The sequence below is a fragment of the Tupaia chinensis genome, unplaced genomic scaffold, assembly GCF_000334495.1.
Source record: "Tupaia chinensis unplaced genomic scaffold, TupChi_1.0 Scaffold000237_1, whole genome shotgun sequence".
Taxonomy (NCBI): Eukaryota; Metazoa; Chordata; class Mammalia; order Scandentia; family Tupaiidae; genus Tupaia; species Tupaia belangeri.
In genome coordinates, this window is record NW_006159715.1 from 3,836,966 (window position 1) to 3,864,222 (window position 27,257).

Here is a 27,257-nt window from a genome sequence, read left to right on the forward strand (position 1 = left end):
CTTCCTTCCTTCCTTCCTTCCTTTTCTTCCTTCCTTCCTTCCTTTTCTTCCTTCCTTCCTTCCTTCCTTCCTTCCTTCCTTCCTTCCTTTCTTTCTTTCTTTCTTTCTTTCTTTCTTTCTTTCTTTCTTTCTTTCTTTCTTTTTCTTTTCTTCTTTCTTCTTTCCTTCCTCTCCCCCTTCCTCCCTTCCTTCCTTTCCTTTTTCTTTCTCTTTCTTTTTCTTTCTTTCTTTCTTTCTTTCTTTCTTTCTTTCTTTCTTTTTCTTTCTTTTTCTTTTTCTCTCTTCTTTTTTCTCTTTTTTTCTTCTTTCTTTCCTTCTTTCTTTCACTTTCCTTTTTTTCTTTCTTCTTGTCTGGTCTTTCTACTATGCATGTATGTATGCCAAGTGGGTTGGCTGACACTGACTGGGTCCTGGACATTCTCAGGAAGACAGTCCACTAGAAGTGTGTGCAGGCAATACAGCAAGCATCATGGTCAGGGAAAGTTGATAAAGATACCCAGCTCCTCGACAGATCCAGGCACTCAGCTGACTCTTGCATTTCCCATCTCCACTGCTCCTTCAGAAGGAAGTCTTCCAATGTTGTACTTTCCTCAAAACAAAGCCATTTAGAAAATAGGATGGGGGGGAATAGGTTTCCCAGAAGCTACTGAGAAAGCATAAAGGATTTGTATTTTTCATAACCAGAAAGATCTGATTGCTCATCTTTGATAACCTGTAAATTCAATTTCTCTGACGAACCAATTAAAGAACTTCTATAAACTCCAGAATTCTGAAAGATGTCACCTGAACACATCTAGGCCAGGCTCAGCAGACAGGGAGAACCTGGAAATCTGGTCAGGAGCCTAGAAGTAAAAGGCACTTCATGTAGGTTAGAGCGAGGCAGAGAGAGAAAAAGAAATACCAGTGGCTGCTGTTCTAGAAAACACCAAATAGTAGCTCAAAGCTTCAGGAATCAGCATGATGCCTGACCTAGTAGTGGGCAGTAAGTAGCTCTGGGGTGCTCAGTCTTTCACAGGCTTCGACACTAACTTTGTATCTTCAAGTGGTATTCTCTAACTTCTCTTCCCTGACACAGAGAAGGCGGGATTCTCTAACTTCCCTTCCCTGACACAGAGAAGGTGGCCTCAAAATAGTTATTGACTCACTCTTTCTTTGCAGTTCACTTTTAGCTCAATGCCCACTGAATTCTGTAGTAGAAAGAGTAAAGCCATTGGACTTGCCAATGACTATTTTCTAGTGTGTGACCTCAGGTAAGTTTCTCAACCTCTTTCAGTTTCAATATCTTTACCAATAAAATGAAATCAATAAGGTCCTCCTGAGAGTTAAATCAAATGTAAGTAAAGTGCCTAACCAAAGGACAGACTCAAAATATGCTGGCTTCTTTCTTTTTTCTTCCTTTCTTCCTCTCCCCCTCCCTCTTTTCCTCATTCCCTCTCTCTTTCCTTTTTTCTTTCTTTCTCTTTTCTCTCTTTCTTCTTTTTCTTTATTCTTCTTTCTCTTTTTTCCTTCTTTGTTTCCTTCTTTCTTTCACTTTCTTTTTTTCTTTCTTTTTCTTCTGGTCTTTCTACTATGCATGTGTGTGTACCTGGGAGTAATTTTTAACTATTGAAGAAGCATTTGCAAAACGATTATCATACTTCATCAAGGAGCAGTAACCTTGTTTCCATGTGTCAAAGTGGAACAAGGCTCAGCAGAGCCAAGGCTATCACACACACATTTTTTTTTTATTTGTGCAAATAATTGTGCAGGCAGTTAACTAAGAGAAAGAACTCTAAAATTATACTGTGTGTGGAGAGGATTTGACCATCACTCTAGTCCAACTGTGGAAGTTTTGGAAAGGCCTGTGAAGCTTGTCCTAGATGGCTCTTATCAAAGTGGTCCTTGTCCAAATCATGCCATTGTGTTTACTTTCCCAGCAGAGACCCTGATTGCCCAACGTACCCAGTGGGAGACCAGGTTGCAAACTGTCCTGTTTGAAAACACACAGAGGCAACTTCTTGATGCATTCTTACAACTCCTGAAAGCGGGTGCCCTGTTCAACTCCCCCACCCCCTCCAGAGTAGGGAGTCACTGAATGAAGGTCAGTCATTACCATGACACGGTGTACTCTCCCTTAACTTTTAGAATCACTCAGTAATATAGAGACTCATGATTTCTCATGCTGTGTGTTGCTAAATCTCCATCTTGTGGACATACCTGACTCCAGGGTTCCACCTGCCACTCCTGACAGGGCTCTGGGTTACAACTCATGCTCAGTGGGGGCGGAATGCCAGCCAGGAACTGGCAGTGAAATGGCCTCAGGCTTCGGTGGTCCCGGCTGTCCATGCACTGAATCTCTCTGATCTTGAAGCCCCCGCTGCAGTTTCTGGAGCACTGTATGGAGAGCAAAGGTGTTAGTTGAGTCCTTGGCACCGGGCCTTCATTCCCTTTAACTATGGGGGTTCCACGCTTCGAGTCATGAAGAGTGGTTCAGTCTAGTTCAAATGAATCCTGCTTTCTCTCACATACCACAGGGAGGGAGCCACACAGCAGTTTCTCTGGATTAGGCTCCCAGTGTCAGAAAATATGTGTGGGGACCAGCAGTTAGCATAATGGCTATGTCACTGGACTTTCATGTAGTCGACCACAGTTCACGTCCCAGACCTGGTGGCTTAAAACTCACACCAGGCGCGTGTGCGTGCATGCCCAAGATCCCGAGAGGAGAATGGAGGAGAAGGGATTGCGGCGTGGCCATCCCCCCTGGGGGGTGATTTCTCGCTTTCTGTCTCTCTGTCTCTCTCCGTCTGCGCCCTATAGCAAAAAAAGCCTCTTAAAAAAAGAAAGAAAATATATGTGGAAGTGTGAGAGTTTTGATGTCTGACGGAAGTGGGCAAGAATTCTAGTTCTGTCACTCACTATCGTGAGCCCTTTTGGGGCAAGTCATAGAAACGCTCTAAGCCTCAGGAGTCACATCTAAAAACTGGGATAACCTATCTGCCATGCTGGTGTGAGGATTATAGATCGTGGGGCAGGAGAACCTGCTGGCCTTTTCTGTCTCCATGAGTACGATTCCCTCTGGTGTCTGTATTCACTGAAGGCAAAGTGCCCTGACTACTGCCTCCTGGGATGGGACATCTCAGGTCCCCACAGGATGCAGAGCTCTCTGCTAAGCCACCTCTAACTCTCCCTGAGAATCCTGCTAAAAACTGGTTTTCTCGGGACCAGCAGTTAGCGTAATGGTTATGTCACTGGACTCTTACATAGTCGACCGCGGTTCGTGTCCCGGACCTGGTGGCTTAAAACTCACACTGGGTGCATGTGCGTGCGTGCCCAAGATCCCGAGAGGAGAACGGAGGAGAAGGGATTGCAGTATGGTCATCCCCCCTGGGAGGTGATTTCTCGCTTTCTATCTGTCTCTCTCTGTCTGTCTGGTGAGCGCACACACCCTATAGCAAAAACATCTCCAAAAAACACCCCCAAAAACCAAAAAACCAAAAAACTGGTTTTCTCAGGACCAGCAGACAGTGTAATGGTTATGTCACTGGACTCCCACATAGTTGACTATGGTTTTAGTCCCAGATCAGATGGCTTAAACTCACACTGAGTGCATGTGCATGCGTGCCCAAGATCCTGAGAGGTGAATGGAGGAGAAGGGATTGCAATGTGGCCATCTCCCCTGGGGGATGATTTCTTGCTTTCTGTCTCTCTGGCTAGCATACATGCCCTATAACAAAAATCTCTTTTAAAAAAAGGACTGGTTTTCTCCATGACTCTGAGCATAGATTATGTTACCGCATCTCTAATAAAGGGACACCCCTTATTTAGAGAAATAAACTGAATAAGTGCCCAGTTCTTTGACTCAGGCATGGGTAAACCCTGCCATTATCATCATAATCATGCTTCTTCCTAAAGCTGCCATGGGTTGTCTCCATCGCTGAGAGTCCTCTTGGCACAGGCCCATGAGAAGCCATTAAACAGTCCCTGTAGGTTCCTCTTCCACATCCTGCCTCTGTGCAGCAGTCACTATATCCTGCTCTGTCTCAGGACAAGGCACACATCATCTGAAGGCTGCTCTCTTCCTTTGGACCATAACACATGTTGGTTGGCCTGAGTCACTTACTATCAGAGTTTAGGTGACCTATTCCAGAGTACCACTTTTGCTTACCTTCCGACCTCACGGATTTGGGCAGCTACTCCATTTCTTACCCATAAAGGGTTTATTTGATCATGACTTGAGTTTCCAAGACTATTTCTAGTCTGTTTAGAATTCTATGTGCTAGAAGATGTTGTGGAAGTTAAGGTGACTGGATCCCACATGGCTGATTATACAGTTTGAGTCCTGGAACCTGTGGCTTGAAAATCATGCCAGTTGTGGGTGTGTACATGCCAAAATCCCAAAGTGAAAATAGAAAAGGGGTTGCAGCCAGACCATTTCTCCTGGGGGGTGATTTTTCACTTTCCCTCTCTCTCAGTCTTTCTCTTGCAAGCACACACACTCTATAGCAAAAATAAAACAAAACAAAAATTCCAGTCCCTGCCATAACCTTTAGCTCAGCTGTATCCTGCTCTCTCATGGACACTTCTGGCCTGGCCTGTCTTGTCACGGTCTACCGGTAGGTGCAGACCCAGTGTAGGTAGGATGAAAGTACATGTAGACTCTGTTCGAGCTTCTGTCCTTCTCAGGCCAGATTCTTCCCCGGATTTTCCTTGGGTTGACAACATGTCCTTATGTTCCTTATGTCTTGAATGTTCCTCCCTTTTCTACATTATGAGCTGCCTCTCATCTGATCATAGGATCACATAATGCAGAACAACTTTTATTTTGTCCATCCTTTCTGGCAGATCCTACCTGCCGAGTTCAACATTGCATCTAACAGGAGCGCAGGCATATTGTAGATAGTGCAGATTTATTTAATCAATTTATTAATTCTGAGACAAGGCCAGCTTGGAGGTCTCCCAATGGGCTATAAAGACCTCTGGTCCCTGCAGGATGAAAAGAATTTTCCTTTACTCTCTTAGTCCTTCCTTCAATCTCATTAGCAGTCTTGGTTGAGGAAAAGTGACACCGTGAAAGGGTGTCCATTGCTATAAGATATGTTTTCAGCTGGCTCTCCTCTCTCTGGGGTTAAAGGTCACACTTCCTTCTGGCTCTGGTGGGATAGTCATGATTATAGAGTTCTGCTAGAGGAAAGAAAATCCTTCAAGAACTTTCAGTAGAAGTAGTTTTCAAAATACTGTTCCCTTTCTTTTGCAGGCTATCAAACTACACCAAGTCACCTTGACTTCAGACATGGGCCCATGTGACAAGAGGACAGGTTGGTGGAATAAACAACACTTGAAAGGCATATCCCCAAGAATATAAAGTGAAAATTTTATTTCTCTGTCATGTATTAAGTACACACACACACACACACACACACACAAAACAATGTAACTGCTAATTCAAAATTACTGCAGAACAAGTGAGAAAGTATGTGAATAATTTTTACCCAAAACAGCTATTTGCTTGATGGAACAAATTTCCAGCAAATAGTACATGACTAAAACAACAGGGGTCTTTATTAGAAAAAGAGAAATTTATAAGACATAGTATAAAAGGGGATTTTATTTTCTTACTTTCCATTTGTTGCTCTAGTCCATTATTCTTAAATTTTTATTTTCGAATTAGCATTGTTCTATTATCAACAGCATATCAATATTCAATGGGAAATGAAGTTTATTAGTGTGCAGAAATCAGTAATAAGGTAGGATAGTCACCAAATCTATGATTTTTCTATTTCATTTTCAAAAAGACCATTGATTCAGTTAGCGAGAGGGAAGTGCCAGTATATGAAATCACTGCCCTCCTAGTGCTGTTCTGTTTTTGTATGTTGAATGCCAATTGTCATATTCATTTTCTTATTGCCTTAAGGGCAGGTCATTCACATTCTTGTTTTCCTAACCTGGCAATAAATCTTTTCTACTCTTTTCCACATGCTAAAACATTTACACAACCCTTAAATCAAATAATTTATTCTAAAGGTTCTACGTTGAACACCACCAAAATCCATCCATCTATTTGTCCTCTCTGTCGCTTACTTCTCTCTCCCCCATTTACTGAGCACTTACTACGTCCCAACTTTTGCATCTCTACCCTAAGTGGTTTGCAATCTAATGGGGGCGAGGGCGGTCATATGGATAAGTAGAGTCAACAAAGATTATATTACATAAATTTTTCATGAGCTAGTGAGGGCACAAAGGAGGAGGTGGTCAATTTCACCTGAAGAAGTTAAGAAAGGCTTGAATAAAGGAATTAAAGTTTGAGTTGAATCTTACAAGTTTAACAGATGCTTACTTTGCTAGAAAAATAGGGTCAGGAACACTCAAAGTGGAGAAACTGGCATGTACAGAGGCACAGTGTTTCAAAACAACATGATATATATGAAAACAGTGAGTCAGTCAGACTCCTAGAGCAGTGAGTGGGGGCAGACAAAAAAGAATAGACAGAGGCCACCATGGAGGGCCTTATGGTCTGGACCCCAATGGTCTTGGGGATCACACTTTCCACAGTCCTAAAGGCTTCCATTTAATTGCTATTCTTCTTACCATTTCTTCTTAGGAAATCCTTAATCTGGAATATTCAGGGGTGTCTAGAGAGTGTGATGGTTTAAACATGCAAAAAATTATATTAAGAATAAAATAAATACAGAACTCTTCTATATTCATCCACTTTGAGTGAAATGAAGGGTCTTCTTGTTCCTCATGATTCAGCAGTATCCAGTGTATATGGGCACCAAATGCATAGCTTGAAAAAATGAACTGAGTGCTATAGAGATGTACAATGATTGAATGGAAATAAGTCATTAAATAAATAAATACATAAATACAGAGATTTCCAGTGTATGATCAACCTTCCTGCCACTACATTTTGCCTTCTGAAGATAGATGCTCCCTTATTACATGCAATTCTTTGTTTATTGGATTTTAATGTATATTTCTAAGAATAGGCTGTGTATAAGAGTAGGGGAATGTCTATATTGGGCAAGACAAGGGCCATCATCTCATTTTATTAATTTGTAAAACTTTAGAACTATAAAATGTAGCACTGCCATTTTCAATTTTAAAAATTCAATAAACATAAAAACAAGAAGCAGACAAGAGAGCAAACATATGAAACCCAAAAATATAAGAAAAGGTTATCATTTCCTCTTATTTTCCAACAAAGTTATGAATAATAGTCAATCACTGTTAAAATAAAATTGCAACAATGCCTATGTGGGAAGACACATAGTGTAAACATTTTTGGTGATTCATTTCAAAAATAATCAAGATCTTTTTAGACTTAACTATCGGAAGGGTGGTATTTATTCTAAGAAAGAGAATTAAAGAAATAGTCAAATCAGTAGTTTGAAAAACTTCAGAAAGAACAGACAAATGTTCAGACAGATAGTGTGTGAAGCTGCAAATGATGCATAGTTTTGGTGTCAAATTCAGCTGATGGGTTTTCAAGCTCATTTTTGCCACCTTTTGTATGTCTTCCATCACAAGACTAATTTTCTCCCATACAAATTTTAATGTTCTGAAATTGGCATGTGTCTTATAACTAATATAGTGATTTATATTGTGTAAAGTTTCCATTATTTCTGAAAAGCTATAATTACAATAATGACATATCCCCCAGTTGAGTATTTCTTTGAGTTGAGACTAGCAGTGCTGGCTTTGTGATCAAGTCTGTGTTAGTCATTTAGACAACCCAAGTCTTTGTATTTACAGTGAGAATTATAAAGTTTTATATTTGGGCACAAATAAAATAAAGCTTCTGTGCAGGTGGTACTGGAAAGTGCAAGTAACCAGGGTAGACCAAGTCCTCAAAGTTCATAGACATTTGTTACTGGGAGGGAAGACTGTCTTGGGCTAGTCACTCTATTGACAAGACTTACTCTATTATTTTACAGTGGGAATTATAAAGTTTTGTATTTGGGCACAAATAAAATGGTTTCTCTAAAGCTTCTGTGCAGGTGGTACTGGAAAGTGCAAGTAACCAGGGTAGACCAAGTCCTCAAAGTTCATAGACATTTGTTACTGGGAGGGAAGACTGTCTTGGGCTAGTCACTCTATTGACAAGACTTACTCTATTATTACCTGTATGTAGGCCTCCTGTTGTGGTCAGGAACCCAGAGATTAGTAAATATCTGATATCTAGCTTAACCTTTACCTAGAACTCAAAGCTTGTCTAGAGTTTTGTGTTCATAGTCAGGCCATTTACAAAGTTGTTTTACATACACCTTCTATTTTGATTCTTACAGCAACTCTATGAGGTAAGTAGAAGCAATGTTATCCACTTCATTTTAGAGATGACAAAACCAAAGATCCTAAGAGGCTGATGAATGGCCTAGTGTCACATGCTGGCTAATGACAGCATGGGCTTACCCATCCAGATGTATCAGATTCCAAATCAGGGCTGCTTCAAGGATTTAATTCTGCAGAATTGCATGTTGTCATGTTTGTTTCCAGGACAAACCTGAGGACTATAATGCTAATTTTCTTTCAGACAGATGAATACATGAAGAGAGAGCAAGACATCCTGATAAACTACTTTTAGGCATTATAAAGAGGTAGACACCTAAATGGGCAGTCTCATTCTCTTGCCAGGGAGAAAAACTTCACAACAGTTGTATCAGGCTTCAAGGAGAAGAGTGGTTTTAGAGACATAAGCCAGCAAAACAGATGCAATGCAGACAATAATACAGTGGTACCTCAGGTATGATATCTCTGTGTTCGGATGTGGCTACAACATGCTCTGTTGCTCTATGAGAATTAAAGTATCTCTGGATCTGCAGTGGAGGTTAGTGAGATAATACAGAAGATTCAAGGTAAAAATAGACTTCTCCTGAGAAAGTGTAAGAGGTCTTCGAAAGGTTCAGAGAAAATGCATATTATGAAAAAATTATGTATAGATTTCAATATTTTTTTGCCCTAAAATAAACTTGTACTTTAATTCCATTTTCCCACAAACTTGTTGAAGTCCTCTCATATCTGTGAAAAGACAATCAACTTGGCAGAATCTAAACCCTCCGTTTTGTTTTGTTTTGTTTTGTTGTTTTGTTTTTCCTGGCTTAGGTATAGCTTAAAGCCAGGATTTATTTATTTTTTATTGTTTCATGAATACATCGCACATTGATTCAGTCAAAGATATTAGCATACACATTATGATCGACAGATAATTTTTCATTTTTGTATCCCTTAAATATTTAAAGGCAAAACTAGGGATCTACTTTACTATTCCTGGTTCTGGAAGTTTTCCTCCAAATGAGCTAAAAGGCCTAACAAAATCAGGGAAACTGAGAAAGGATTTCGAATCTTTACTAGTGCATAATTTGACTTCAGAAAGCCATAGAAACTGATTAGTGATAGGGCAATCAAAAAAGTCTCAATCACCAAGATTTAAGATAAACTCTAAATTATCATGCCTGAGGAAGGCAGATGTCCTGTGTATAATACTCATGATAGTAACAGAAAACAAAGCAAAAGAAAAAACCAAAGCAGTTGACTCTCAGTAGTTAGTGTCTTTTACATAGGTGGCTCTAGTATCCTGAGAGAAGAGATATTTTCTTTACTGATAAGAATGGAGTGTTTTTAGTTGCCAGAGAGCACATGTGCTCATCCCAGAAAGGAGAGGTCCTGAGGGTGCGGTCATGCTGGAAATTCCTTTCTCCATTTCCTGTCAGGATTTTGGTCACAAACACACATATGCTCAGTGTGTTTTGTAAGCTGCTGTAGCCAGCCACATATAGTCTGGCTCCCTTAACCAGTGTGCTATAAGGCTGCCAGAGAATTTGATTTTAGAGGTAGCAGTTACTTCATTCTATATTACCTGATGATACGTCATGAGCAACTTCTGCAGAATCACTTGGAGTGCTACAACAGTTAATATGTTTGCAGTCCTCCAGGCCTCGAGAGAGGAAGACAAGCAAGGCAGGCTCCTGACAAGCACGGCTTTCCTTAGGAGGCCTGACCTCAGGAAAGACATCCTTGATCTCTCTGTCAGGGTTTCATAGCAGCTAGAAGTTCCTCAGGCTGGAAGTGACCTTGTCAAAGTAAGAGCTATTTCACGCCTCTGTCCATTCGATAAACCATGTAATTCCCTAGGAAATAATTATTCCCAGTGAAAGAAAAGTGAAACTTTAAGACTGGGACAACATTTAACAAGGTCAAGGATATAAAATGTTTCTGGAGTGTATTCTGGATATAGAAGAGAATTTGTAACCAAGCATTTAGACCTTGATGGACTGTGAGTTTGTTATTTAGAAGAGAAAGAAAGAAGAACCAGCATTCCTGGAAAAACAAAAAAAGGGTTAGAAATAGAGAAATGGGACCAGCCTTGCTAGTGGTGTAGTGGTTAAGGTGGCTGTATTCAATAAGGCTAACTGTGCAGTTTGAGTCCTAGATCCAGAGGGTCAAGGAACATATCAGGAGCATGTGTGTGTGTGTGCCCAATATCCCAAGAGAAGAAATTGCAGCATGGCTATACCCCCTGGAAGTGATTTCTTACTTTTCTTCTCTCCGTCTGTCAGTCTTTGGGGAGTGCACATGCTCTATAGTCAAAACAAAACAAAAGCAAGGAACAGAGGAAGGGCTATTGGCAGGTGTCAAAAAAATGTGTGGTCACTTTTTCAAGGAGCTCCACTTCCTCACTAATCCCAAAGATCAGAATCTTACTTTGGAAAGGGTCCTAAAGCAGATAAATAGCATCCCATGTTACTGTTGACATGTAAGTCTGCCAGGAAAACCAGAGATGTCCTGTGAAGACACCACGCAATATGTTTGGGGATATGAGTTCTCCACTAGATGAAGGAACTAGTGTCTAGAAGGGATACTAGTATCTCCAAACTTCCTGGGCAGCTCTCTTTCGCCTCGTCTTCTATCTCAGCTATCTCTTCAGAGAGGAGCATCCTAGAGTACCTCACAGTCAGCCCTAACCTTTTCCTAGAGCTCAAAGTTTGTCCAGGACTTTAATGGAATAGATTTTGTTCTGTTTTTACCATTCACAAAGTTGTTTTACACATATTTTCTATTTTAACTCCTTCAACTACTCTACAAGATAAGTAGAGGCAGTATTATCCACTTCAATTCAGAGATGAGAAAACTAAGGATTTTAAAGGGCTAGATTAGTGTCCTGGGGTTCAGTGTGACTTACAAAGAAAAGATAAATACACAGTTCACATTTCAACTCTTCTTACCTGCTCACTGGCCCTCAAACCTGCCTCCCTGTCCCCCCGTCCCACCTTCTTCCCAAACTGACCAGTGTCTCATAGCTGGAGTATCCACCAAGGGCTGCCTCAGCCCCAGCACAGGGCAGAGGGCATATTGGGCCTGATTAGCCCCTCAAAGCACCAGGACCAACTAATCTTAACCCTGACATGGCCTTTTCACAAGGGACTATGCAGATGGTACAGCAAAGGGAGTAACCACAGGCAGATTAGTAAAGATGGTAAAAAAAAATCACTTCAAAAAATTAATACAGAGAATACATATTTAAAGCCCCATTTATTCTTTATGCCTCAGCTTTCTTTTCATTTTGGGTCTAGCAGATTAAAAGGCTTATTTTCTTTGTGAACAGCTGCTGAGCCATGATTTAATTATACATGCGATAATGTATAATTATTCATCATAATGCTAAATCTAAGTAATTTAGAAATGGTGTTGCATGCCAGGCTAGCAATTAATTATGCAAATTTAACTTCTTCTGGCTTATCTTGACACAGTAAAAACATGTGGATTAATAAAAACTGTACTTCTAAGATTTTGTGTAATGTAAAGTAGGCCTTTGGTAACTAACGCCTACGATTTACTCATCCATTATTTTATAAAAAGAAAAGAGACAGAAGGGGGCAGGAAAGTAGAAAGGAGGACAGAAACCAATTTTAGCAAAGGCTTATATATGAATCTTCCTCCCCACCAAGATTCTGCCAAGACTGATACATTCATCACCTTGCTCCAGTTTCCCACTTTCCAGCCAGCACAGGGACGGAGGTGGCACCTCTTCGCAGGGTCAGGCCTCTGAATGGTGGCACAGTCGGTGTCCTGCTGGGTGCTGCACTGCACGGTCCTCCAGTAGGCCCCCAGCCCACACGTGGTGGAGCACTGTTGGAGACAAGAGAGAAGACCAAGGCTGAGGCCACATCCTTAGATACACCCTATCCCTGCGACTCTCAGTCTCTGTTGCCCACTAAAATTGCCCTACAGAACTTTCAAAAAAAATCTGATGCTGCTCCCCTCTTTCCCCCAACATTAATATCAATCCAGATCTCTAGGGGCTGGGCCTAGAGATCAGTATTAAAAGAAAGAAATTCCAGGAACCAGCAGTTAGCGTAATGGCTATGTCGCTGGACTCCCACGTAGTCAACCGTGGTTCGCGTCCTGGACCTGGTGGCTTAAAAATCACACCGAGCGCGTGTGTGTGCGTGCCCAAGATCCCGAGAGGAGAATGGAGGAGAAGGGATTGCGACATGACCATACCCCCGGGGGGTGATTTCTCGCCTTCTGTCTCTCTGTCTCTCTCTGTCTGGTGAGCACATGTGCCCTATAGCGAAAACCTCTTCAAAAAAAGAAAGAAAGAAAGAAAGAAATTCCTACCTGATTCTAATAAACAGCCATGGTTGCAAAATCCCTGATTTATAGCTAGGAGGAAAATCTAATGCAAATGGAAATTTATTTCTCTTTAGATGTTATCTTGGCATGGGGCCAGCCAGTGCTGCAGCACTAATGTGAAGCTCTGTGATGCTGGATTCAGAAGGAAGGGCCTAGAGTCACATCCTCAGGCTTCCCTGTGTACACTAGGCACATGTGTGTCCATGATCCAGGTTGGCTAAGGCTTGGTGTGGATTGTGGCATGATTTGGGGGGTGTCTCTCTCTCTTCTTGGCTCAAGAAATAAACCTTAAAAATGATCTCATCCTGGAATAAATGCCTAATGTGCTGCAGGCAAAATGCTGCATTCCATACCAAGACTGCTTAGGGAAGATGTCAGGTCCATCTGCTTCTGACTTCATATCCGTCTAACAGTGCATTGACATCATCTCACTTCCTCTTCTCAGTGACAAACCTGTGATGTAGCCTGGTATTGTTATAGCGTTGATAAAGAAACTGAGCCTTTGGGAACCAGCAGTTAGCGTAATGGCTATGTTGCTGGACTCCCACGCAGTCGACCGCGGTTCGTGTCCCGGACCCGGTGGCTTAAAACTCACGCCGGGCACGTGTGCGTGCGTGCCCAAGATCCCGAGAGGAGAATGGAGGAGAAGGGATTGCGGCGTGACCATCCCCCCTGGGGGGTGATTTCTCGCTTTCTGTCTCTATGTCTCTCTCTGTCTGTCTGGCGAGCGCACGCGCCCTACAGTGAAAATCTCTCCAAAAAAAAAAAAAAAAAAGGAACTGAGCCTTTGAGAGTTAACTGCTCAAGGAATAAGACTGGCGTTTATAACTGGGGTTCATTACATCTGTTATAAACATGTGTTGCAGGATTATAGGAGTGCTTACTCAAACCATAGCATCCATGTGAGTCACTGGAGAACCTTGCTAAATGCAGTTCTGATTCAGTAGGTCCAGGGTGAGGGGGAGATTCTGCATTTTTTCACAAGCTCTCAGTTGATGCTGATGCTTTGGTCCTCAGAGCTACTTAGAATCAGGAAGACGTTACAACATGATGCTACTCATCATTTGATCCACTGGTAGTAAATAAATCAGCACAGCCCATTTCTCTCAAAGTGTTTTCTTCTATTTATCATTCCTAAATATCTCAGTAGTTTAGCATGGGGTCACCTCGAAAACTCTGCAAACTTCCTCCCAATAATTTCTTCTATTTTATATGCCTAATTCTTTCATGTAATTTATTTTTGTTGAATCCTGTCTTTTTTGCCTACTCTTAAAAGAAGAGGCTGTTTCTGGACATAGGAAACACAATTCTGAGCCAATGAAAACAAAAGGAATGTAACTCCTATCTATGAAATTCTTAAAAGTGTCTTTTGATGAGCTGTAGATAAAGACAAGCCTTGTATTTCTCTTGCAGCATTTTCACCTTTCATATAATTTTGTGTTTCATTTTTGTGCAAGTTCTTGTGTTATAAAATATAAATAAAGCACAATAGAGTTGTTAGGTAGATATATTATAAAATTACAGAAAGGGAAGAGCAGAAAATAGGCTACATCATCATGTTTTCCAAATGGCTCATTTGTAGAGATAATCTTCCCTTCTCCTTAACATTCTTTAAGATTCGATTAATATCTCTCATAAGTTTCCAGCACTATCTCCTTTGTACCGTATTATTTATCTATGTAATAGAGATAACAGCAGCTGAAGTGCATTGGCCACTGTGGCAGATTGATTATATTAATGGTTTTAACACTTCCTTGTACTTAGGCTCTTTGCAAAGGAACTTTTTGGCTTCTCTCAAAAACTGGAATCTATTTCCCTAGATCTTGAATTAGGGCTCTTCTTATGATGCACTTTGGCCAAAAGAATGGAGTGGATAATGTGGCAGTTCTCAAGAGATCTTGCTTTCGGGACCAGTAGTTAGCATAATGGCTATGTCGCTGGACTCCCATGTAGTCGACTGTGGTTCACGTCCCGGACCAGGTGGCTTAAGATCACGCTGGGGCGCGTGTGCGTGCCCAAGATCCCAAGAGGAGAATGGAGGAGAAGGGACTGTGGCCTGGCCATCCCCCCTAGGGGGGTGATTTCTCGCTTTCTGTCTCTCTGTCTCTCTCTGTCTTTCTGGCGAGCGCATGCACCCTATAGTGAAAAACCTCTCCAAAAAAAAAAAAAAAAGTAAAAGAAAAAGAAAGAGATCTTGCTTTCCATTCTGGTTCTTGGACCCCTGCCTTTGCCATGAGAATAAACCTGGACAAGGCTGCTGAAGGAGAGACCTTACATGAAACAGCTGGTAACCCAGTCAGCCCTTAGCTGACCCTCCAGCAGATGTTCAAAAAATCTGTGGAAATGGAATTAAATTACAAGTTTATTTTGGCGCAAAAAGTTTTAGAAATCCATGCATAGTGTTTTCATAATATGCATTTTCCATGACCTTTTTGAAGATCTCTTGCATTTGCTAGCCCAAGCTAAGATTAGCAGAACGTCTCATTAACTCACAGACTCATTAACAAAAAAATTTTTTACTGAGTTTTGGGTGTTGTATTGTGGCAGTAGACAACCGATAGAACCACATAAGAGCCATACCCCTGAATAGTGCCTAACTCCTAAATTTTATGTTTTGTAAATTTTATATTTATATATATCAAACACTGACTACTTTCTACATGCCTGGCCTCTTCTGAGAACCTTCATATGGTTATTTTATATTATTACAATCCTATGAGTTGGGTAGAGTCATCGTCCTCATGTTGCCGATGAGGAAACTGAGATAGAGTCAGGTTGTACAGTTAGGAAGTGACTGAGCCAGGACTCAAACTCAGAAAGCCTGGTTTCAAGCCTTATGCTTATTTATAGAATTTACTTAGTTTTTCCATGGATTACTTAATTTTTGAAACCACAATTAGTGAAAGGAGTGTGCTATGTCAAGTGAGGACCATGAACAGCCTTTTGACACAAGAAAGCAGGTGGGAAGACATCGTTAGAGTTTTCAGACCAAACCCTAAGGAACTTTACAAATTACTTCCTACATTAAAGATCAGAGAAAGCTGAGTGAGAGAGAACTCAAAGCTTGATTCTGAACAACAGGTGGGGCTTAAAAGGATAGAGAAGGAGGAGGAAATTCCAAGCAGAGGAGACAAAAGTATTGGACTAGGAGAGATAGAAGGCTTAAAAGAAACTGAGCAATTTAGATTTGTTGAAACTGAAGATAGATGGAGAAGAATAAGAAGCAGTGAAGTTTGAGGGTACAAATTATATATATCTATAAAGACCTCATTACTATATAGGGTTATCTGATATGGTATTTAAAGAGGAGATACCGGGGACTTCTGAGCAGGAATTTGGAATCATTAAAACAGTTTTATTAGAAAACTAACTTGGCAATCTTGGGACCAGCAGCAGGTGGACTGGTGGTTAAGGTGCTGGACACACCTACATGGCCAACTATGGTTTTAGTCCTGGACCTGGTGGCTTGCTTTCTCTCTCTCTCTCTCTCTCTCTCTGTGTGTGTGTGTGTGTGTGTGTGTGTGTGTGTGTGTGTGTGTGTGTGTCTGGTCAAATAAAAAAGTGAATGAATAAATAAAAGTTAAAAAAAGAAAACTATTTGGCAGTCTTATATCTCTGGAAGTATGTGTAAAAGATTGGAGAAGAGAGAGAATGGAAGTGTACAGATCAGCAAGGAGGCAAAGGCAGGTGTCCTCGGCAAGAGTAGTAACTGAGGGTCCTTCTTTCTCAACTACTGGGGCACCATTGGCATTTGTACTAGACGATTTTTCCTTATAAGGGACTTCCCTGAATATCACAGGACTTTTGTCATCCTCGGCTCTCAGACACAGAATGACAGCTACAGCCTCCTTCCCCATCATTGTAACAAACAACAGCACCCTAACTCATTTCCAAATTACTCCTACTATCAGATTGGAGACCACTGAGCCTTAAACTAACAGGAAACAAAAGAGAGGTGACAGAAATGATGGGGTGACATTGACTTGACAAATGTAGAGTTATTGTCCTCAATAGGACAAAGGCACATTGATATCAATGGTGATTCTGGAATCTGTAAGATCTGGTGATTAGGAAGGGAGTGACCCATTACAGGAAGGGATACTCCAAAGAAACAGCTTCAGAAATGGGTCAGGAATTTAAAAAAAGGACAGTAGAAACTCAAAATTTTGAGTTTCCATTCTGAGTCTTGACCCTCTCTGACAATTCTGTGTATTGAACATTTTATCTCAAAATATTCATGAAGGAAGCAGGCACCAATCCTGTCATGTAGGGAACTCCTGCAAAACATATAACTTTATTTTCATAATATCCTTGTAGCTCTGAAAAACTGCAATCTGGACCAATTCCATGTTTCCAGCCTAACTGCCTGAAATTTGCAGCTGTTAATAGCTCTGTCACTGTAGTAAAATTTAGTGAGCTATGATATATTCAATCAGATGATTTATTTCTAAGTCCATGGGGATTTTTGAAACAATTCTTTGTATCTTTATTTACTGTAATTAAAATGTGTTTATTAACCTTGAGTTTGAATAATTATCATGCTTGATGTGTACTTTATTTTGGTTTAGTTTACTTGGATATAGTGATTTCTTATTACATCAATTAGTATTTATCAATTAATTAATGTATATTAAGTGTCCTCAGGACAAAAGTTACTACAATATACCTAAATACAACAATTCTACAACTGCTCTAGGATTTAAGGATGGATGAAAAGATATGATATGGGGAAAAAAACTTCCTTAATCATCCTACAGACACTTTTTAATAAAATTTTTGTATTGACTTGTGGGTCAAAAAGAGTTTGTCCACCCTTATTAATGGTCCTAATATAGGGGTCCCTCTGAACAATGTGATAGCCTGTTAAAGATTTACTAAAATTCAGTGCTTCCCTCTGTCTCAATATTGAAATTGTTCTCCAGAGTCACTAAAAATGAGCTAATCATCAAAACAAATAGATCCACTGTCAACTTTTACATTCCTAGATTTTGATGACACCTTATTTCTTGATTTAAATCTTCAATATTAGACTATTTCTAACTAGTCTTCCTCAAGGGATCTCTTTGTCTGTCAACCACTTAACATGTTGTTTTCCAGAGTCCAGTACCTGGGCCACCACTCCTTGTAGCCCACAGGCTATTCTTGGGTGACCTCACTCACTTTCAAGGTTTTAACCTTCATGGCTCTTGGTTACCAAAACTTACCTCCAATTTTCCTCTGCTTCAAGAACCTCAAACCCATACATACAAATATCTGTTGGTTATCACTGGGATATCCCAGAGGCACCACCAATTAAACTCAACTTACAACTGAACTCATTGTCCCTTCTTTCTTTTCCTCGATGGAGACTCATTTTTCCTATACAATGTGTGTTCAGTCCACAGGAGCACAACCACTCAATAGATACCTAAGATTCGAACTGAATAGGTTTGACAGAGTCCACTTCTCCTTTCTCTTCTTCACACTCCACATCTGATTATTTATAACTTCCTACTGATTTTAAGTCTCAAATCTACTTTGAACTTATTTTCCCCTTTTCATCTTGAGTATTCTTGGCATAATTCTCAGGCCTCATCTGAACTACTCCAATAACCTCCCAATAAGTCAAATCCCTCATCCTCATTACTTCAGAATCATCTGCCCACACACAGCAGATCATGTCAGTGACCAGAAAAATCAGTGGCAGAGATTGCCAGGTTTTCACCAAAAATCCTTTTCTTCTTTCTAGGCACACAACTGGATTGCATTTCTCAGCTTTGTCGTGTTTGGTTTGACATTTGACTTGGACAATGGAATATGAGCAGAAGTGATTCTTACTGCTTCCAGGCTTGGCCTAATTAACACCCTACAGGAGTACCTCTTTTACCTTTCTTGTTGACTGCAAAAATGACCCCAAATTTGATGATGGAAAGATGGTAGAACCATGTTAGCCTGGGTTTCCAAATGACTGCCTAGACTATGGCACCATTTTCTACCACCAACACTGCAGCCTGGATCAGCATCCTAACCTCCCTAATGTGTGTCCATGCATGTGTTTGTGCACATAAGTATTTGTGGGTGATTTTTAATTACATATACATACTCTATTATACATGTCACTCATATTTTGATAGTTCTATTATGAATTCTAACTCTATAACTTATCATCTACTCTTTCACATTCTGTTAAACCCAAGTTGTATTATTCTCAAGGTCCACAGTGCCTTTAATTGTAGGTGCTTTCAGTTCTCATTCCTATTAACCAAGTATTGAAATGATATAAATTAATTAGTAGCCTCAATTTATGAGGAGGGTCATTTCACTGCTCTGAAAGGCTGTGGAAAATTATGTTGTCACTTTCATTATGTACAACTACAGTCCACAGTTCTTTGTGTTTTGGTCTGCAGATGATAAACTCTCTAAACTGTTTCAATGGAAGGAAGACATTAACCCATTCATCTGCTCTGTAGGGATGCCCCATGGTTTTGGGAAAAAAAAAAAAGGTATGTTTTGAGAGTACTGTTTGAATGAACATTTAAAAAATAAAACCTAACAGATCAATTTTATTTCAATTTCTCTAGGCTAAATCAACCATGGTGACCTTATAGGAACTATTGGTTGAGTCCCTGTGAACTCAAAAGTGGGTTCCCTTAGTATTTTTAAATACTTTCTTGTGAACTATGAGATTTTCTTATCTGTCTACCCAGGGTCACCACATAATTAGAATCATTTTTATATGTAGTATGACCAAAGCAGAAACAAATATAGCCAAAGGCACAGAGGAGGATGATGTTTTCTGATTTGCAAGGGATCATGGGTTCTGGATCTCTCTGCCTGACTTGTTTGAATGAACATTTAAAAAATAAAACCTAACAGATCAATTTTATTTCAATTTCTCTAGGCTAAATCAACCATGGTGACCTTATAGGAACTATTTGTCCCTGTGAACTCAAAAGTGGGTTCCCTTAGTATTTTTAAATACTTTCTTGTGAACTATGAGATTTTCTTATCTGTCTACCCAGGGTCACCACATAATTAGAATCATTTTTATATGTAGTATGACCAAAGCAGAAACAAATATAGCCAAAGGCACAGAGGAGGATGATGTTTTCTGATTTGCAAGGGATCATGGGTTCTGGATCTCTCTGCCTGACTTCAAATTCTGACTCCGGAGTTAATGAAAGTCTACTGATCTCAGCTTCAGTTTTCTCATCTCTAAAACAGGGACAAGAATTAGTGATCCCTTTGGGCTTTCATGAGATTAAATGAAAGAATACACATTAATTAGCATAAATCATGGAATTATGAGTCATACATTGATAAAATTATGAAGCATGGTTCAGGTTTTATAAATATTTACTGTCAACATTGTCTTGGCCCTTTAGATCTGATTAGGAAAGAACTATGACTAAAGTGTCAGGGACCATGAGACCTGTTTATCTCTGTTTTCAATAAGTTGAATTACTTCAAGCATAAAAACCTTCTTTATCCCTGAAGCTGGATTCTTTGCTTGTAAATGGAGATGATAGGGTGCTGCTTTATTGACATAAATGTGATAGCTCATTTTAGACATAACACATAAATCAATATGAAAACACAGTTCAAATGCAACTATTATGGTCCTTGGTACACACAATTTTGGAGATTTGAATTTATCTATTTATTGCTCTATATTAATATATACTGTATGTCTGGTAATTCTATGACCAATCACACTGATTAATATAAACAGAATCATTTTCTACTGTTAAGTTGTCAGTCGATGATGAAATTTACTAGAGAGACAGCAAATGAAAGTGGAATTAGAAGGTTCATCATCAATTGAAAATTGTGTTTTTAGACAAATCACTGAGTTGCTAAAAATTATAGATTTCCTATTTATAAATTTGTATAATGAAGCTTCTATTTCTGAGTCATAAGAGATTACATGTAAAAGCTGTTTGGAAATCAATATAATTGTATTGTTATTCTTATATTGGCTACTAATATTTCACTTCTCTTTAGCTAGGGAAATGAGTCATGTCATAAAAGTGCTGAGTCATTTGAACATGTGATTACTTGGCCACAAAGTCCTCTCTTGAGTTGTGACATTAATTTAACAAGTTTGAATATTGTACTTTTAAAATTCTAATAGGTGAGAAATAATTTTAATGCTTCAAAGAACAAGATTATTCCTAGAAATGGAAAAACAAATATCTAGCTAAATGTCTGAAGCCTGAAAATAGGGCCAACATTTTGTCATTGTGTTTATTTTTTTCCTTCTTTACATATTCTATTTATTTCAGTGAGTCAAGACACGACTTTTAAAAATACAAGCACTGAAAAACAGGCCAAAAAGCAATGATTGATACAGTGAGTTATAGGATTCTTATAAAGAGTTTTGTCTTAGATTTCCATTCCAATTGTTATAACTTCACAGGTTTAAATCAAATCTCAGCACTGGCTTTGTGGTTGAAATGTAAACTCAGGACTTTCAGTTGTCCTTCATTACAGGATAATTGCAGTTTATAGCTGGAAGGGACAGGAGAGATCCTTTGCAAGAGCCCTTCCGTTCTGTAGACAAAGGCAGGCTCAGAGAGATTGACTGAATTCTCCATGTTGACACAGCTGACTGACCCAGGCCTTTTGACTCAATTGAGGGCTCTTTTCACTGTATTTTTTTCTCTTTCCCGGTCTATATCATCTTTCTTCCTTTCTTCTCTTTTCTTCATTCTATTTTTCTGTATTTTCCCTTCTATTTGAGGAATTAGGGTGTTAAGGAGGAAAGTGAGGCTTCACCTGATTGCTTCAATTTTTTTTCTCACATTAGGCTACGTGGAGAGACTTCAGAAAGTTTGCAGGTGGCATGGAGGTTAAGGTGCTAGACTCCCATATGACTGACAGTGGTTTGAGTCCTGGAAAGTAAGTCCAGGTGGCTTACTTTTTCACTTTCTTTCTCTTTTGCTCTTTTTGTCTCTCTCTGATGAGTCTGTGTGCCCTATAGCAAATTAAATAATAACAGTAGCAATAAATAAAATTAAATAAATAGTTCTTTTTAAAACGTTTGTGAAGAGGGACCAGCAGTTGGCATAATGGCTATGTCGCTGAACTCCCATGTAGTCGACCATGATTTGAGCCCCAGACCCTGTGGCTTGAACTCATGCCTGGCACATGTGTGTTTGTGCCCAAGATCCCGAGAGGAGAATGGAGGAGAAGGGATTGCAGTGTGGCTATTACCCCATGGTGGTGGTGGTGGTGGGGCGGTGATTTCTTGCTTTTTGTCTCTCTCTGTCTTTCTGGCAAGTGCAAGAGCCCTATAGCAAAAATCTCTTAAAAAAAAAAAAAAAGTTTGTGGAGAAATGGAATTAAAGCACAAGTTTATTTTAGTGTGAAAAAATAATTAATCCTTGGATAGTTTTTTTCACTATATACATTTTCCATGAACTTTTTGAAGACCCTATTATATTTTTAATCTTTTTTAGAGTCTGAGATGCTTTTTAATAACTTTTTATCTTTTAAGCTTTTTTTTTGCCACAGGACATATGTGGCATGTCTCACTAGGAGAGACAGATGAAAAGTGAGAAATCACCCCACAGTGAAGATGGCCATGCCGCAGTCCCTCCTTCTCCAATTCTCTTCTCAGGATTTTGGGCGTGCATGGATACATGCCCAGTGTGATTTTCAAACCACCAGGTCCACAGTTCAAACCACAGTTGGCAACATGGGAGTCCAGCACTTTAACTACCATGTCACCTCCAACCCTGACCTGTTGTATTTTAATGCAAGTTCATTTTGAAACCCGCATAAGAAAGCAACATTCCTAGTTATTTTCCATGTACGATCAGGTCTCAGGTAGGAAAAGGGACCTCTTACCTCACTCCAATTTCCAACAACCCAGTAGGCAGGGCTGTGGCCCTTTGTGATCTGTTTGTAATTGGAGGCATTCAGTAAAAAACCTTCAGCAATCAGACTTGTTGCATCTTCCTCAGTCAGAACTTGTTCGGAACTGTGTGTTACATTCATGACATTTGGAAGTTCTAGGTGGTCATGGTTTAATGATTTTTCTAAGACTGCTGGCTCATGGTCTCCTTCCAGAGGGAAAAGAGTGCTGGGTGGCTTCTCAGTGGCCATCCCCTCTATCCTGGGTGTTCCATTTTTGAGAGTACTGGCCCTTTGGTTGGGTAGCAGTCCTTCCACCACAGTGCTGAAAGAGGGCCATGAGGACTCATCTCTGAGATAAGGTGTTGGTAGGGGTCCAAGTGGCATTTCTGTAGTCCTTTCCATAGAGGCATCATCTCCAGGTACACTGATCTTGGTCCATATTACAGGGTTACTTTTGTCTTTGTTCTCAGGCTGTTCATTGTCTTCTCCTGAGCCACTCTGAATCTCCATTTCTGGATCTTTGGTGAAGGAATTATGAAATGGAGTCAGCTGCCATGTCACAGGATTGCTGGAAGATGACAAGTCAGAAGCACTTGTAGCTAGGTCTCCCAAGGTAGGAGCAGTACCTGGATTGGAAATATTATCAGTTGACTGGAGACTTGGAGACAAAGATGTGAGGATGGGCAGGGAAGTACTCCCAGTGGAAATGATATAGTGGGGATCCAGCATAGTTTGGGTTGAACTATTTTGCCACTGTTTCCCATCAAGGTGTCCGGTGGTGACTGTGGTAGGACTCTGGGTGTTGACTGCCAGAGTACTTGCACTCACAGATTTAGACACTACGGGCGTGGTCAGCATTGTGGGACTGGATGTAGGTGGAAGGATGCGCTTTGAGGGATCTTGCTCAGGTGTCAGTAGATTTTTCCCATTGGAAATTGTGCCTTTGTTGGGTTTCAGAACTCTCTGACTAGATGGGCACTGCCTGAGGCCACATAAAGCTCGGCTATTGGGTTTTCTGGTCACGTCACAAGGTTCGTCATGGTTCTTGGCACATGTGATACTGCGAATCCGCACTCCACCACCACAGGAGACAGAACACTGGAAAAGAGAAACAGCTGTTAATTAGTGGGAAAATATGCTTTTGATCTTATCAGGTTTACAACAGATCAGGACAGGCACAATGGAAATGGAACTGTGCAGCTAAAATCATCTTCTATCCCCACATTGGATTTCTGTGCTCTTGTAATTCTCCATAGAATTACGCATCTCCTGCAGATCAGCTGGAGTTCACGACCAACTGTTCACTCTTCACAAACTGAAAATACAAACTATGACTTAATCAAACTGAAGTCTCTTTGGGCTTTGAACACTGGATTGTGAGATACACAGAGGGCAATGATTTAAACCTAATCTTTTTAAGAGATGGTAAATAATAATTCTCTCCTTCCTAGGATGATGCTATTAAATTAATGCAAATTTTTAATGTATTATTTTATTCTAGATTAGTTATAATAAGCCTTTCCCTTTACATTTAGAAAATAACTATTATAGCTCATATAGTTTCTTTTGGAGTCCTGAGTGCCATTTTCACTTGCCTGTGACTAGTGAAATCATAGTAAGGGCTAGATAATGACTTGGCTCACATATGTACACAAATCCAAGATCTCTTGTATAATTTAAAAATGGTTTATTACTCAAAGTGGAAAATACCCTTTCCCAGAGAGTGGGATGAGTCCCAGAGCATGGCTGATAAATACTCTGGGACAGTGGCAGGTCCTTCTTCCTTGAGTTTCCGGCTCATTCTATGGGACATGCCAAAGCACAGAAAGCTACATTCTATTTGGAGAATCCTGAGAGGACAATCTTTCATCAGGATTCATGGTAAAGAATGTTCAGTCTCCAAAGGTGCAAATCACACATAGTTGCTACAGAACAATACATTTCTAGATATTTTGAAAAAGCCATACCAAGCCATTCCATTTTGAGCTATCTTTTCCAATGATTTTAAGCCAACCTCCAAACAGTACTTGAACATGGACAGAAAGGGATCTTTGATGGCCATTTTACATGTGTCTGTTTTGTATCCCTGATGGCAAAGCAGTTTTTCTCTTCTTCTTCTCTTCCTCTTCTTCTTCTTCTGTAACCATTATGTCATCTGCTGGACCTAAGTTTTTTTTCTTTTCTTTTTTTGTTTGTTTGTTTGTTTGTTTTCTTTTTTACTTTCTAACCTTTCCATTAGAAACTAAGACACCAAAGAAACAAGGATGTGGCATGAGCACAGGGAAACAAAAGAACACAGTACGTGACCATGAAGTGAATGTTTAGTCTTAGAGATCAGAAGCTTGAAGAAAAGGACAGATTAAAACCTAAAAAGAAAGAACAGAAGAATCCCAGCACACTGAAGGAAAGAGACATTCCCCTTCCTGCTTATTCTTTCAATATAATCCACAGCTGGGTTCACCTTACCACATCCTGGTTGATACTAACTTTATCTACTTTTCCATTAAAGCTGAACTGGACTTACTGCAGTCAATGATGGGGTGTCTGTATCCCGGGTGTATCCCTTGTATAACTGACTGTGTAATGCCTGACACCGGGAAATCAGGGCAAAAGTATCAAGTGCTCTAAGAATTGCCAAGGATCCAAGATTTGAACCATTACCATGCACACATAAAGGAACCTATGCAGATGACGGCTTGGTACAGAGAGTAACTCAGCACAGGTGTTAAACTGGGACCACAGTTGACCCAGATCTTAAACGAAGAATCTGGAAGATCCCAGGAGTTCCTATCATGTACATTTCTAACCATAGACACAACATGGAGTGGATGCCAGGTGATTATGGAGTCCCTCGGTTCTAATTCCTAAGGACAAAGTTATGCTTTTCTTTGACCAAATTTCTCTGTTGCCAGCTCATTAAACATGCTACATGTCATGAATTATTATTCTGTTCACCTATTTGCTGTATTATGAGCTGAGTACAGTTAAATACACTTTCTTTTCAATGCTGTTTAAAACAAAACAAAATAAAATTAAAAAACTAAGACACCAACACACACATTAGCCTAGCCCCACACGGAGTCAAGACTATCAATATCAATATCTTCCTCCTCAAAAAAGAAGGGCCATGATGAAAAAAAACCAGCATCGGATGAAATCCAACACAAGAGAAAATGAGGCAATCAAGAGATTCAGTAAATAGATGTAGGAGGCTCCTCCCAGCATAGCAAGATATACTATTTTATAATAAAGTGGGTTTTGTTGTTAAGTATAAATACACTCTAATGATAGATGCATAGTAAATACATAAATCAGCAACGTAGTCATTTATTACCATCAAGTATCATGCACTGTTACTTCTATACAACTGGCAGCATACCAGGTTAGTTTATGCCAGCATCACCACAAATGTGAGTCCTGCATTGCACCATGACATTATGATGGCTGCGACATCACAAGGTGATAGGAATTCTTCAGCTACATTAAAATCTTACAGGACCAGTGTCATATATAGTGTCCATTACTGACTGAAACATTATGTGGTGTGTGACTGTGTTTGTTAAGTGACTGCTTTACCTAGGAAAAAATCAGGAACGGAAAAATTCTCACCTGTGAGCTTATGCATTGTTTAGCTTAAGTTTCTGGTCTTCATTCTCAATTTTTTCTATGTAGGAAAATAATGTTGATGTAGAAAACTCCCTGTTTATTTTGTTTCAATCAAACATAATCATAACTGATGCATAATAGCTCTGTGAAATCAGTTCCTTTGAAAACCAAAAGACGCTTGTGAGCCCAGGAGAATGTATAGCCCAGGGAGTGTCTAACTGCAGGTTTGGGGTCTACTAGCATCCAGGGTACCAACAAAACACCCAAATGCCCTCTCTAAGATTTCGATGTTTTTTTTTTTTTTTAAATAGTAATAATAATTTTTGATGTTTATGTATTTCATGCTCACTTATTTCAAACTGAACAGGAGACTCCCCACTAAAGAGAGAAAATACAATAGTTTCATCTGGTACCTTCCATGCCATACTCTGGAGCCTGAACAAAGAAGGCTAGAACTCACACCAGGTGTGTGTGTGTGTGTGTGTGTGTGTGTGTGCGCGCGTGCCCAAAATCCCAAGAAGAGAATAGAGGAGAAGGGATTGTAGCATGGCCATTCCCCCTGGCAGGGAGGGATTTCTTGATTTTTGTCTCTCTGTCTCTCTGGCAAGTGCGTGGGCCCTATAGCAAAAATCTCTCTCTCTAAAAATATACATTAATAAAAGCAGGCTGGAAGCATGTTTTCCTGGACTGCCACAATGTTTCTGCCCTTCTTGTCTCTGAAGAACTTTATGCTACATCCACTTTAGTCATCCTGAGTCCCTCTCCACTTGTTACTATCTAATCTGAACACCTTGGATTTTCAAATTTCTATTTTGTAAACATTTATCAGTCCAAATACTTCACCATGTCTGTCTGAACATACTTCCAGACTGGCTGCCTCAGGCAAGCTCAGCTTTGAAAACTGATTCATACACAAGGCCCCTGCTAATGCCCAGGGTTTTCTTATCAAGAAGTATTATGTAGATAGCACCATAATAGGAAACTCTTCGATTCTTCTTTCCTCCCTCCATTTTATTTTTTTTGACTTGACTTGAAATGTTTTTAACATCCTCAAGGAAGTTAGACTTTTACTTGTACATCTTTACAAAAATTCTAAAAAAATGAAAAAGTTCAGTTTGATCCTAAAGCAGGGCATTTGAATGTCTTGGTGATATTTTAAATTCCACCCCCCACTTTGAACTATGAAGTAAAAGAATGAGAAT

General features: G+C 39.9%; 1 protein-coding gene across 1 annotated transcript in view; it reads right to left on the reverse strand.

Annotated features, from left to right (window-relative positions):
- Positions 1–27,257, reverse strand: part of LOC102468433 (A disintegrin and metalloproteinase with thrombospondin motifs 12) — a gene marked incomplete at its 5' end in the record, with an annotated part of 76,054 nt that overhangs the window by 17,456 nt on the left and 31,341 nt on the right. Inside the window, 3 exon segments of the mRNA XM_014587816.1 lie at positions 2,197–2,373; positions 11,950–12,102; positions 22,441–23,547. Of these exon segments, the coding sequence (XP_014443302.1) occupies positions 2,197–2,373; positions 11,950–12,102; positions 22,441–23,547 (1,437 nt within the window).